Source organism: Ochotona princeps, chromosome 6, assembly GCF_030435755.1.
Source record: "Ochotona princeps isolate mOchPri1 chromosome 6, mOchPri1.hap1, whole genome shotgun sequence".
NCBI classification, from domain to species: Eukaryota; Metazoa; Chordata; class Mammalia; order Lagomorpha; family Ochotonidae; genus Ochotona; species Ochotona princeps.
The window spans coordinates 37,935,933-37,950,820 of record NC_080837.1 but is presented as its reverse complement, the minus strand read 5'-3'; the positions used below and the strand labels follow the sequence as shown (position 1 = coordinate 37,950,820).

Genomic DNA, 14,888 nt, shown 5'->3' with positions numbered 1-14,888 from the left:
GTGGCCAAGCAGGGGAGTCCTTGCTCCCTGCTTCCTGGCTCACCCCCTCCATCCTGAGTCTTATCTGTGCTGGTGGGTAGTGTGACCTGTCTGGCATGGCCTGCCTCACTTTGACATTTGCCAGCAGGTGCTATAGCCTGGCTTGGCCTGGTCTGCCCCTAGTTCTAACTCATGCTTGTAGGTGCTACAGCCTAGCCTGGCCCAGCCAGTCCCCAGTCCCTGCCCTAATGTGAACTGGCTGGTGTTGTGGCCCAACCCCGTCTGTCCTGCACCCCGTCCTGGTTCTCAGATCTGCCAGTGGGTGTTATAAGCGGCCTAGCCTGGTCTGGGCTGCTCCCTGCCCTGGTTCTTGGGCTCTCCTGCAGGGACTGGATCCTGACAGGATTTCTGCAGGGTCCTCTATCAGGTCACCTAGGTGAGTGCTTCTAATGCAGTGATCTGTAGACTATTCAAGATGAATATGATGGGAAAGTAGACCTTATTGCACAGAGAGTTGCACTCATGCTTGGGACTCCTGCATACCGTATCAGAGTGCTTGGCTCAAGAATCAGCTTCTTTTTTTTTTTTTTTTTTTGTAAGATTTATTTATTTTTATTGGAAAGGCGGATATACACAGAGGAGGAGAGACAGAGAGAAAGTGACCGCAATAGCCGGTGCTGCACCAATCTGAAGCCAGGAGCCAGGAACCTCCTCCAACTCTCCCACACGGTTGCAGGGTCCCAAGGCCTCCGGCCATCCTCGACTGCTTTCCCAGGCCACAGCATGGAGCTGGATGGGAAGTGGAGCCGCTGGGATTAGAACTGGTGCCCATATGGGGTCCTGGTGCGTTCAAGGCGAGGATTTTAGCCGCTAGGCCACGCTGCCAGGCCCTTAATTTCTGATCCTGCTTCCTGCTAATGTGCATCTGGGAGGATTGGGTGCTGGTCCAGGGGACACTCACATGGGACACCAGGAAGGTATTTCTGACTTTGACTTGGCCTAGAACTGACTGTTGCACCTGTATGGAAAGTGAACCAATGGATCACAGATCTCTCTCTCTCTCCCTCTCTCTTTCAAGTAAGTACACAAACAAAACAAAACAAAAATAAAAATTATTTTAGTTTTATAATTTAGGGGTTAACAAAAAAAGATTTCTCTGACTTTGGAGTCTGTTAGTCGAACCATGTTGTGTTATTTTGTCCTTTCCTTCCCTGCTTTCATTTAATTGAGAAGTGGAGAGACACATGGATTTCTTACCCACTGACTTACCCCCCAAATGCCTGTGATGAGTGGGACTTGGCCAGGCCAAACCTGGGAGCTGGAACTCAATTTGATTCTATTAGGGTGACAGAAATGCAACTACCTGAGCCTGTTACCTATCAGGTTAAACATTGTCAGGAAGCTGGAAGCAGAGCCAGGACCAGGTCCAAGACTTCAGCACTTCCATATGGGATACAGAGGGCCCAGCTGGCATCTTAACCAAACACCTACCCCTGGGCATTTTGTTTGCTTTCCCCCACATAACACAGAAAAGAAATTTGCTTAATGCCAATGCTGGTGCCTAATAAATAACAGATTTAATCAGAGGAAAAGACGGAGAGATAGGTCAGATACTGAGTAGGATTTCTGGACAGATTAAATCTTTCAAATTCTGTAATAGTATGATAGCCTAGTGGCTAAATCTTTGCCTTGCATGTGCTGGGATTCCACATGGGCACCAATTCATATTCTGGATGTTCCACGTCCTGTCCATCTCTCCTGCTTGTGGCTTGGGAAAGCAGTAGAGGATGGTTCAAGGCCTTGGGACTCTGTACCCGTGTGGGGGACCCAGAAGAAGCTTTTGGCTCTTGGCTTTGTATACCAGCTCAACTCCAATCATTGTAGCCACTTGAGAGTGAACCAGTGAATGGAAGATATGTCTGTCTTTCCTTCTATCTGTATATCTGACTTTCCAGTAGCAAATGTTAAAACTCTTAAAAAAAAATCTATCAACGTCAATAGTACAATTGTTGATAAAACCTTTTTAGATATAGGAGCATCAATTAACAGTTTTCAGTAACAGTTCTTAGAGTAAGTTCAACTAGTCTTGTACCAGTCATGTTAACCAAGAACTAAGCGCTGTATCTTAGTAGCTGGTGCTTTTGTCTTGCATGCCCCAGGATCCTAGGTGGGAGTCTGTTCGCATCTTGGCAGCTCTGCTTCCCATCCAGCTCCCTGCTTATGTATAGCCTGGGAAAGCAGTTGAGGATGACCCTGCACCAGTGGGAGACCTGGAGGAGGCTCTGGGCTCCTGGCTTCAGCTCCAGCTGTTGCAGCCGCTTGGGGAGTGAGTCGTCAGACAAAGGATCTTCCTCTCTGTGTCTCCTCCTTTCCTTATTTAAAACAAACAAACAAACAACAACAACAACAACAAAAACAAAGCAAGTAGAACATAATTTCTCTACTATGTAAGGGTGTGATAAGGTTTGTTTTCTTCATACTTTTTTCTTTTAAGATTTATTTATTTTTATTGGAAAGTCAGGAATACAGAGAAGAGGAACTTCATCTGATAATTCACTCCCCAAGTGACCGCAGTGGTTGGTGCTGCACCAATCGAAAGCCAGGAGCCCCTTCTAGGTCTCCCACACGGGTACAGGGTCCCAAGGCCTTGGGCCGTCCTCGACTGCTTTCCCAGGCCACAAGCAGAGAGCTGGATGGGAAGTGGAGCAGCTGGGATTAGAACCAACGCCCATATGGGATCCCGGGGCGTTCAAGACGAGGACTTTAGCTGCTAGGCCACGCCGCCGGGCCTGAGATTTATTTTTATTGGAAAGGCAGATATGCAGAGTGGAGGAGAGACAGAGAGGAAGATCTTTGTTCCAAGGGTTCACTCCCGAAGCGGCCACAACGGATGGAGCTGGGTGGGAAGTGGTGCGCATATGGGATCCTGGTGCATGCAAGGCAAGGACTTTAGCCACTAGGCTACTGTGCCAGGTCCAGCAGCATAGTTTTATTTCTAGTTCTATGGGAGTAATATGAAATGTAAAAAAAATGCATGTAGAAATATAAAATAGAATTGTTTATAATTAGGCACAATTAGAAGTTATTTAGCTTTCCAGAAAGAGGAACAATTACATTATGGCAGCTCTGCTCGAGGAACATAATGTATGCATTGAAAATAATAGTGGTGGGCCCAGCAAGGTAGCCTAGTGGCTAAAGTTTTGCCTTGCATGCATGAGGGTCTCCTATGGGCATCGGTTCTAATCCCAGCAACCCTGCTTCCCATCTAGCTCCCTACTTGTGGCCTGGGAAAGCAGCCACGGATGGTCCAAAGCCTTAAGAATCTGCATCTATGTGGGAGACCCGGAAGAAGCTGCTGGTTCCTCCTGGCTTTGAATTGGCGCACTATCGGCTGTTGCAGCCACTTGGGGAGTGAACCATTGGACGAAGGGTCTTCTCTGTCTCTCCACCTTTCTGTATATCCGAGTATCCAATAAAAAAAAAATAGATCTTAAAAGAAGAAAGAAAGCAATAGTGGCAAGTATGCAACAGCCTGGAAAAATAATGGTGCAATGTTAAGTTGAGTAAGAACAAGTTATATTATAAGCAAAGCATATGAATATGTACTTTTTTCCTTGTGGAAAAGAGACTGGAGAAATATATCAAAATGATTATTTTGTATAGTGTTTAGTGCGTTTTCCCCCTCTTACTGCTGAAATTATCTAATTGTTTCTGGTCTTAAAAGGACCCTACAGGAAAAGCAGATTTGACCATTCTGTTGCCTGTAGCTGCCATCTCCCACACATTCATTTATTGCCGGGGGAATTCAGAATTGGTTAGCTTGCTGTTCAAGACCTGGCCCAGCGCTTTTCTCCACTTTCCTCTCGTACCTGGACTCATGTGTATTTTCAGTCTTCCCTATAATTTTTCTCATCCGAAGTCAGCCTCACATGTTAGCTCTTAAAGCTTTTCCTCCATATCTCTTTTTGTTTTTACATATTAATCTCTCACTTTTATTTCTTATTTGGATTCTCCTAGAATAGCACATAATGTATTGTGTAATAACATACATTTCCTTCAATATGGGAATTACATACAGTACCTCCATTGGTTTTTGGCACATAACTCATGAACAGAAATTGGTTTACTGTTAACGCTTTTCAATTGTTACAGGGGCACCTATGCAATGAGCCTTTGGATATGTACAGCTATTTACACAGCCAAGAGATTGGCATTTCACTTGCTCAGTTCTACATTTCATGGGCTGAAGAGTATGAAGCGCGAGAAAACTTTAAGAAAGCAGATATGATATTTCAGGAAGGAATTCAGCGCAAGGCTGAGCCCCTTGAAAGACTCCAATCCCAGCACCGGTAAGTTATTTCTCTGCAGTTTGTCTTAAGTCTTTAAGATGGAAAAAAAGTAGTAGTCTTTTCTGTCCCTGAATACAGTGCTTTCTGGTGAATTGGGAAATGAAGTTTATGCCACGCAATTTTTTAGAAGACGTTTTAAAATTATTTAGTGTACAATAAAATCCAGTCTTTTGTTGAGTTCTGTGAATTTTTACAACTGATTAGAGATACATAATTGTTGTCATCAAGATACAGAATCATAGGGTGTGTGTTGTGAGGCAGTGGGTTACACTGTGGCTTAGGACTCCTTCATCCTAGGTTGGCACACATGGTACCAGGAGTCCTGCTCCTGTTTTAGTCCAACCTCTTGTTAATGTGCACCCTGGGAGTTAGTAGATGATGGCTTGAAACCCTGAGACCACCCATGAGAAAATTCCTGATTCCTAGCTCCCAATGTCAGCTTGGCCCAGTCTTCTCTGATTTGGACATTTGAAGAGTGAATAAACAATGGAAAAATCTCTGGTGTTTTTTTTTTTTTTTTCCCTCTCAATTTCTGTTGCTCTGCCTTTCAAATAAATAAAGCAAAATAAAGTAATCTTGAAAAATACAAATGGCACAGGGCAGCTCTGTGCTCAATAGTCTAATCCTCTATCCTGTGTTACGGGCATCCCATATGAGTGCCAGTTCATGTCCTGGCTGCTCCTCTTCTGATCCAGTTCCCTGCTTGCGACCAGTCCCTCACCACATGGGAGACTGAGAGGAAGGTCCAGACTTCTCATTTTGGATCAGTCTAGCCCTGGCCTTTGCCTCCATTTGGGGAGTGAACCAATGGATGGAAGATAACTTTCTCTCTGTATCTCTCTCTCTTAAATGTACTTTCTTTTTTTTTTTTTTTAAAGATTTATTATTATTGGGAAGCCTGATATACAGAGAGGAGGAGAGACAGAGAAGAAGATCTTCCATCCGATGTTTCACTCCCCAAGTGAGCCGCAACGGGCCAGTGCTGCAATGCCGGGAACCAGGAACCTCTTCCGGGTCTCCCACGCGGGTACAGGATCCCAAAGCTTTGGGCCGTCCTCAACTGCTTTCCCAGGCCACAAGCAGGGAGCTGGATGGGAAGTGGAGCTGCCAGGATTAGAACCGGTGCCCATATGGGATCCCGGGGCGTTCAAGGCGAGGACTTTAGCCGCTAGGCCATGCTGCCAGGCCCTAAATGTACTTTCTAAATAAAAATAAACCATTAAAACAAAGTTTAATTTAAAGAATTCGAGTTCATCAGTTTTTCCTGGTATGGGTTATACTTCTAATGTTATAGCTGAGAACTATCTTATCCAAAGGGCACAAAAATTTTCTCTTCAGTATTCTTTTTAAAAGCCAGCTGCAAAAAAATTTTTTATTTGTTTTTATTTGAGAGGTAGAGGAAGAGAATCAGTGTTAAAGGCAGATACCTTCCAACAGCCGATTTAGTCCCAAAATACCTGTGATAGCTGGGGCTGCAGGCCAGAGAGGAGCCAGTAGGTCACTCCAGGAGGCCTGGATGGGGGCCGGGCCCAAGTGCTTGCACATTAGCAGAAGCCTGGAGTTAGAAGGGGAGCCAGGATTCAGCTCTCTGCCCTGAGGGGTGGGTGGCCTAAGCAGCATTCCACATTGTGCCAGATGTGTACCACAAAGTTCTTACATGTAGCTCTTCCAGTTCCCTTCTTTCTATGTGTGCTTGAAAATCAGCTTCCTGGGATTTTAATCATTGCATATGAGCCCCCTATATTTCTCCATTTATACAGCTCTTTGATTTCTTTTAGTGAGTTTTGGTAGATTGTGTCTTTGAACGAATTGGTCTATTTTTTCCAGATTCATTCTGTTTGTTCATATCTTTTTATTACTCTTTTACACTTGCAAGGTATGTGGTGATATCCATGCGTGGTAGTGGTAATCTGAGTCTATCTTGTTTTTTCAGTCTAGGCACAAGTTTACTACTTTTATTGATCATTTCAGAAACTCAGCTTTTGTACTGACTGACTCTCTCTTAGTGACTTTCTGTTCTTAATTTTAGTTATGCTTTCCACTTCCTTCTTCCTGCTTGCCTTGGGTACAACTTGTTCTGCTTTTTGTAATTTAAGGTGAAAGTGTGAGGTCATTGAATCAAGGCCTTTCTCCTTTTCTAAGATAAGTATTTAATGCTGTAAATTTCTTTTTAAGCACTGCTATGATGTCATCCCACAAGTTTTGGTATGGCTACTTTCATTTTCCTTTAATTCAGAGTATACTGATTTCTCAGTTTTTCTTTTTTAACCTGTATATTGTTGAATTTTAAAAATTGTTTTCACGTATACCTGTTACTGTTTCTGGTTTAATTCCACTATAGTCAGAGAGCATTTGCATGTTCTTTTAAGTTTGTTAAAGCCTATCACCCACAATATGATCTATTTTGGTGAGTGTTCTATGTGCACTTGAGAAGTACATGTGTGCTCTGCTGTTTCTGGAGTATGGCATTCTGTGAGTGCTGTCCGGGTCAGGCTTCTCGGTGCTCCTCTGGAGTTGTGTGTCTTGTGGACTGTCTGCTGGTTCTACTGGCTACTGACAACTATGAAGTTTCTGTAATTGTGATTTGCCTATTTCTTCTTTTACCTTTGTCATTTGTTTGTTTAAGGTTTATTTTTATTGGAAAGTAAAGTCAGATTTACAGAGAGAAAGAGAGACAGAAAGATTTTCCATCCACTGGTTCACTCCTCAAGTGATTGTAACAGCTGGAGCTGAGCCTATCCAAAGCCAGGAACTAGAAGCTTCGTCTGGGTCTCCGATGCAGACGCAGGGTCCCAAGGCTTTGGGCCATCCTCTACTGTTTTCCCAGGCCACAAGCAGGGAGCTGGATAGGAAATGGAGCATCCAGGATATGATCCAGTGCCCATAGGGATTCCTGGAGCACGCAAGAGGAGGACTTTAGACACTAAGCTATGGTGTCAGGCCCAGCCCTGTCAGTTTTATCTAATGTGGGTGTCTTTATTTAAAGTGGGCATCTTTGACATTACATAATATTCCCTTTTATCCACATCAGTCTCCTTGTTCTAGAGTCTACTTGGTGTGGTATAAATACAGCTATTCCAGCTTTGTGTGTGTGTGTTTTTCTGTTCATTTTTAAGTGTTTATTTTTCATCTACTTGAAAACTGAGTGATTGAGAGTTACAGAGATCTCCCATCCACCTGTTTACTCCCTAGATGTACACACTACCTCAAGCTGGGCCAAGGCAAAACAGAAGACTGCAGTTTAATCTGAGTGTCCCCTGTGGATGGCAGGGGCTCACATATTTGGGCTATCATCTGCTGCTCCCAAAGATGTGCATTTGCAAGAAACTGGAACAAGGGCTGGCCTTGTGGCATGGCAAGTTAAGCCCCTCTTTGTGATGCCAACATCCTATTTGGACATCAGTTTGAGTCCACGATTACCCCCCATCTTTTTTTAATATATATTTATTTTAATTGGAAGGCAGATCCGATTTACAAAGAGAAAGAGAAAGATCCTCCATCCACAGGTTTATTCCCTAGATGGCCACAAAGACTGGAGCCAGGAACCAGGAGCTTCTTATGGATCTGCCACACTGGTACAGAATCCCAAGGCTTTGAGCCATCCTCTGCTGCTTTTCCCAGGCTATAAGCCAGATTGGGAAGTGTAGCATTTGGGGCACAAACTGGCACCCATTTGTGCCTGGGGAAAGCAGTGGAAGCTGGTCCAAGGGTTTGGATATCTACCACCCATGTGAGAGATTCAAAAGAAATTGGATCCTGGCATTACAACCAACTGGGTACTGCACCAGTGGATCAAAGATCTCTGTGTTTCTGTCTTTCTCTCTCTCTGTAACTCTGCCTTTCAAATAAATCTCTTTAAAAAGGAAAAGAAAAAGCAGAAGCTGGAGTGCAGAGCTGTTCTGGACTTGAATCTGGGTGTAGGTGACCAAGGGTGATTTAAGTACTGCACCTTTGTTTTCTTTAATTGCTTGCTCTTGGTTATACTCTCATAATCTACTTACAGTTAAAATTTTACCACTTCAAGTAAAATATGGAAGCTTTATAGCTATGTAGGTCCCTTCCCTGTATCTTTCCTACTTTTTAATTTTAGTTGTTCAGTTGATTAATTTGAAAGGCAGAGAGGGAGAGATAGGTAAAACAAAATCTTCCATTCACTGGTTCCCTCCCTATATTGCCACAATAGCTAGGGCCAGCCCAGGTGAAAGCCAAGAGAAAAGAACTCCATCTGGTCTCCCATATGGGTGGCAAGGACCCAAATACTGTATGTGACTGTCTTGCACTGCCTTCCTAGATGCATTAGCAGGTAGCTGCATTGAAAGCAGAATGGCTGTGATTTGAGCAAAGCTGGATTGGGATGTGGCGTTGCTGGGACTCGAATCTGTACTCCGATACAGGATACTGGCATCCCAAGCAGCGGGTTAACCCTCTGTGCCACAGCGTCCAGTCCTGTTGACTGAGAATTGGACACATTTTTTTGGTTCCTAATGTCAAGTCATTTCAAATTGTATCCTGAACATTTACTCTTAATACTGTGTTATTAAACTGAGTCCTCATTATTGATGTTTTTAACTTAGTAGGTAGCCAAATTTTGGATACCACAATCACAAGTTCTTTTTCTTGTCTGTGGTGGTCCCAGTGTCAGTTTGGTTCTAAGATTTGTGATAGCTACTCTAGTCTTCTCAAATGTGAGTGTGCCAGGGTGGGAGTTAGTCACACTTGGCCAGTGATTTATGTCATAGTTCACATTTCCTAACCCTTCTCTGTGCTGCTTTGAATTTTTCCTGTGCGTTGTTAGCTCAGGAGTGAGCCCAAAATTGTTGGTACCTTATGTATGGAATCAGATCCACTTTCTCAGCCCACTCCTCTCCTGAATTCTTGCCATACTCTTTGTCCCTGAAAGTTCACTTTTCCCGCTCTTCTGCCGAGAAAGCTAGGGTTTCTCTAGGCGTTGTAGACTTCCATACCACTATTGCAACAGTTCAAACCCACAAAAGAAAACAAGAGAAAAAAAAAAAACAGGAAACAGCACTGCATGGCTTATGTCTTGTTATGTCTTTAAGTTTTGACTCTTCTCCACAGTCCATTTGCTTTTGTTTACTTTTTGGAGCCCTCAGTTATTTATGTGTTTATATTTTTTGGTGTGTTGTCTAGAATTTTTAATTATATTTAAGTCGGAGAGCAAGGTTTCAGTGAGCTTATTCCTTCTTTGTCAGCTTGATTTCTTCCCCTTCTGATAATAATTAAAAAACATGACAGCCGCACAGTTATAGTTTTCAAACTTCTGTGAGGTTTGCTAAAGTTAGATGTCATGTTGTGTGCAACTTGACATTGTGTGAGTCAGGAATGTGTGGAAAGAGGGAGAATGGGAGAAGTGGTGATAGAATGCATGTGGCAGGATGGTCAGGTTTGGGTTTAGGGAAAAGGGTACATGGATACTCATTTACTTTTCCAACTGGGATATAATTTTTAAAAATTTGTGATAGACTCTGATCTTTGTAATTTGTAATTTTTATTAGCTCCATTAGCCTGATGCTTACATCAACTTGATGGTGATGTGTGGAGTATTTTTAGTGGGTTAAACATGGACATTGAATGGAGAGCTCACCGTGGCTCCCTTTCTTCCTGAGAAGAGACTCACTTCCTTCGGATTGTTTCTATTTGTCTTCCCACAGCCTCTTTTCCTTTGGTTGCTTTAACAATTTAGACTTGCTGAATCTTGTGAGTAGTGGGCCTTTCCCCAAAGGTTCACTGTCCGTTCTTTCACTTCAGACAGTTCCAAGCTCGGGTGTCTCGACAGGCCCTGCTGGCGCTTGAGAAAGAACCCGAGGAGGACGATTTGGAAGCTTCTGTAGCACAGCGAAGCACATTGGCCGAACTCAAGAGCAAAGGGAAGAAAACTGCAAGAGCGCCCATCAGCCGAGTCGGAGGTGCTCTCAAGGGTAAGTGAGTTACGTGTTCTTTTGGAAAACCTTTAGTGTCTGGTGAGAGGCAAATTAGAGAAATAAATAATTGATGAATATACAGTTGGACGGAGTCCTAATTTTCTGGGTACTGGGGAGCAAAAAGAAGGTGTCAAAGGAGAGATAATATCAAATAGTGTGTAGTAAAATCAAAATCGGAATCTCTAGCAGGTTTTGTGTGTGTATGCACTTTAAGATTTTATTTTTATTTGAAAGGCAGGTTTAAGAGAGAAGGAGAGACAAGTGGCCAGAACAGCCATAAGTTAGCCAATCCAAAGCCAGGAGCTTCTTCTTGGTCTCCCACTAAGATGCAGGAGCCCAAGAATTTGAGCTATCCTCCACTTCTTTTCCAGGCCATAAGCCAGAGAGCTTGATGGGAAGTGAGGCAGCTGGGATGATGAACTAGCATCCATATGGAATGCTGGCACCATAGGCAGAGGCTTAGTCTATTACACCACCATACCTAGTGCAGGCTAATCATTTGTCTGCAGTGCCAGCATCCTGTATGGACGCTGGTCCAAGTCTACTTATAGAGCCCCTTGCTTATGGCCTGGGATAGCAGCAGAGGATGGCTCTAATCCTCAGGTTCTTGTATCCAGTGTGAGAGACTGGCAGGAGGCTCCTGGCTCAGCTCCAGTCATTACGGCCATTTAGGGAATAATCTCTATGTGTGTCTCTCTCTGTAACTCTGCCTCGTAAATAAAATTAAATATTGAAAAAAAATGAGGGCCGCAAATTGGACTCTTTGTATATCTAGCAACAATCAACAATTAACATTTTGTAAAAATTAGCAATGACTATTTTTTTAGAGCAGATTCAGGTTCAAAGAAAAATTGAACAGAAGGTACAGAGAACAGTAAACTGTTAGAAAACTGCAGAGTTCCTTTGAGGAGAAAGATTAGAACCAAGAATAAAAACTTAGGATAATTCCTGATAAAACTGGATATTAAGCTGATGACTGAAGGAATATGTGGAATTTCTGAATAAAAGACTGGAGGTACCTGGTGGAAAGAAAGAAAATGGATAGAGCAAAAATAAAAGAGTGTTGAAAAAAAAAGACTCTTAATATTTAAAAATTTTTTTATTCCATGGTGGTAGAAATATAAATATTCTTGATTTGAGTAAGAATAGATGTAATTTTTCTGTCATTTAAATGATAATTATATAATTTTATATTCCTTTTAATATTTTTCTCCTAGCTCCGAGCCAGAATAGAGGCCTTCAAAATGCAGTTCCTCAACTTATGCAAAGTAATTGTAGAATTACAGTTTTTGATGAAAACACAGGCGAGGCTTCTCTAGTGGAGTTGGCCAAGCCTTCATTCGAGCCGTGGACAGCACGCCCTGTGGCCAGGGCCAAAGAGAATGAGCTGCAAGCAGGCCCCTGGAATATAGACAGACATTCACAATACAGGGTAAGCACTCATATCCAGTGTGTTTGTTTACCAATGTTACGAAGACATCAGTTGTAGAGTTGAGAAATATTTTAACTCCTCTTGAATATTTAGGCATGTTCTGCATATACTGTGTTAGATGTGAAACTGTGATAATTTTTGTTTTCTTTAGTCTCATGGCAGTGCAGCTACTATGGCCTTTGAGCCCCCTGCACGTCCCAGTTTTACTCCATATGTGGAAGAGACTGCACAGCAACCAGTTATGTAAGTTTGATTTCTAGATTTTTTTTAAGACCTAGGGAAAAATATACAGAGATATTCCATTCATCAGTTTACTCCTCATATGTCATCAACAGCTGGGATCATGCTATGCAGAAACTGGCAGCTATGAACTCAATCCAGATCTCCTGTGTATGTGTTCAGGGCTTAGCTGTGTGAGCCATCAGCTGCTGCCTCTCAGTGTATGCCTCTGCAGAAAGCTGGGCACCAGTTCATGTCCCAGCTGCTCCACTTCCCATCCAGTTTCCTGCCTGTGGCCTGGGAAAGCAGTAGAGGACGGCCCAAAAGTTTGGGACCCAGTGTCCAAGAAGCTCCAGGCTCTTGGTTTCAGATCTACTCAGCTCAGTTTCCACTGTTGTGGCAACTTGGGGAGATCTTCCTGTCTGTCTCTCCCTCTCTCTCTTTAAACCTACCTTACCAACAAAAGTAAATTTAAAAAGAAAAGAAAATCATGTGAGCCTTTATAAAAATTGATAGCATTACATTTATAGATGTTTAATTTTTCTGAAGTTTCAGATTGCTTTGCTGAAACATGGATTATGTTGAAATTAGTGTAGTGTAGAAAATGTTACCGGGCCCGGCAGCAAGGCCTAGCGGCTTAAGTCCTTGCCCTTAACGTGCCGGGATCCCATATGGGCACCGGTTCTGATCCCAGCAGCTCCACTTCCCATCCAGCTCCATGCTTGTGGCCTGGGAAAGCAGTTGAGGACGGCCCAAAAAGCCTTGGGTTCCTGCACCTGCGTGGGAGACCTGGAGGAGGTTTTAGGTTCCTGGTTTCAGATCGGCACAGCACCCGCCCGTTGCGGCTCACTTGGGGAGTGAATCATCGGATGGAAGATCTTCCTCTCTGTCTCTCCTCCTCTCTGTATATCCACCTTTCCAATAAAAATAAATAAACCTTTAAAAAAAAAAAAAAGAAAATGTTACCAAAGAAGGAACATGTAACTAAAAAAAAGGAACATGTAGCAAAAATGAATAATGTAACAAAAAATGAACATGTAACAAAAAAGGAAACCTGTACCAAAAAAAGGGACCCTGTAGCAAAAGAGAGAGCACATGTACCATAAAAAGGAAACATGTACTAAAAAAGGAAAGATGTGAAAAAAGAGAACGTGTACCACATAAAGGAAACCTGTACCAAAAAAGGGGAACCTCTAGCAAAAAGGAGAGTATACCAAAAAAGGGAACATGAACAAAAAAAAGGAACACGTAGCACACACGAAAAAGAACCTGTACCATAAAAAAGGAACCTCTAGCCAAAAAAGGGAACATGCAGTAAATAAAAAAAGGGGAACCTATACCAAAAAAAGAGCCTGTACCAAAAAAGGGGAACCTGTACCAAAAAAGGGAACATGCAGTAAATAAAAAAAGGGGAACCTGTACCAAAAAAGGGGAACCTCTAGCCAAAAAAGGGAACATGCAGTAAATAAAAAAAGGGGAACCTGTACCAAAAAAGGGAACATGCAGTAAATAAAAAAAGGGGAACCTGTACCAAAAAAGGGGAACCTCTAGCCAAAAAAGGGAACATGCAGTAAATAAAAAAGGGGAACCTGTACCAAAAAAGGGAACATGTACTAATTAGAAAAAGGGGAACCTGTACCAAAAAAGGGAACTTGTAGCGAAAAAAAGGGGGAACCTGCACCAGAAAACAAAAAAACCTGTACCAAAAAAGGGAAACCTGTACCAGAAAAGGGAACCTCTAACCAAAAAATGGAACATGTAGCAAAAAAGGGGGAACCTGTAGCAAAAAAAGGGGGAACCTGTACCAAAAAAGGGAACCTCTAGCAAAAAAAGGGAACATGTAGCAAAAAAAAGGGGGGGGGTGGGAAACTGTAGCAAAAAAAAAGTACCAAAAAAGGAACATATTACCCCCCAAAAAAGAGCATGCAACAAAAAATGTTTACTTAAATTCTTCTTCATAAGTGTCTCATTTTATCTCTAACACATTTTTAAGGTTTTTTATATCTTACTGGTGTGTAGTTAAAGAAAACCAGTTAATTGGGGGAATCCCAGAGCCTATGAAACTGTGTCACATAATGCAACGTAATAAAAAAAAAGTTAAAATCTGTAATAAAAATTGCACATTCCCCCACCCAGTGTGTCTTTTTTTTTTTTGCTTTGTGTAGCAATACCTCTATAAATAATATTATTATTATTTTTTAAAGATTTATTCATTTTATTACAGCCAGATATACACAGAGGAGGAGAAACAGAGAGGAAGATCTTCCGTCCGATGATTCACTCCCCAAGTGAGCCGCAACGGGCGGGTGCTATGCCGATCCGATGCCAGGAACCTGGAACCTCTTCCAGGTCTCCCACACGGGTGCAGTGTCCCAAGGCTTTGGGCTGTCCTCAACTGCTTTCCCAGGCCACAAGCATGGAGCTGGATGGGAAGTGGAGCTGCCGGGATTAGAACCGGCGCCCATATGGGATCCTGGGGCTTTCAAGGCGAGGACTTTAGCCGCTAGGCCATGCCGCCGGGCCCAATAATATTATTTTTTTTTTATAGTTGAATTTGAATAACCGTTTTGGCTTCTCTGTCCCAGTCCTTCAATGTCACCCGCCTCTGTGCTCAGTGCTCTCACAGCGCTGTAGTACATGTGTGCAATCTTCTGCATGTTCCCCATCACCTTTGGGCTGAAACCCCAAATCATCACTCTGATTTGCATACCATCTCCACCTTTACCTTCTTGCATTGGTCACACTAGACTGAATTTGTCTAGAATAGCCTAAGAGCTGCCCTTACCCCCGTCTAACTGAGGCTGCTGTGTTTACTCTCTGCCACAGCTTCTCTTACTTGTTTCTGCCTTCTAGTGTGTGGCCCCCTTGGGGCCATGTCTTCCTATCTTCAACTCCAGTCCTGGGGATCTCTTGTGTACCACGTGTGGTGACCTGAGTTGAGTTCCAGGCTCCTGGCTTCAGCCTGAC

At 43.0% G+C, this 14,888-nt stretch overlaps 1 protein-coding gene across 1 annotated transcript in view; it reads left to right on the top strand.

Moving 5' to 3' along the window:
- The window catches only part of BUB1B (BUB1 mitotic checkpoint serine/threonine kinase B), a 67,971-nt gene that overhangs the window by 17,068 nt on the left and 36,015 nt on the right, over positions 1-14,888 (top strand). The window contains exons 5-8 of the mRNA XM_058666069.1: positions 4,132-4,328; positions 10,098-10,267; positions 11,488-11,702; positions 11,854-11,945. Coding sequence (XP_058522052.1) covers positions 4,132-4,328; positions 10,098-10,267; positions 11,488-11,702; positions 11,854-11,945 — 674 coding nt within the window. The remainder of the gene's footprint in view (positions 1-4,131; positions 4,329-10,097; positions 10,268-11,487; positions 11,703-11,853; positions 11,946-14,888) is intronic.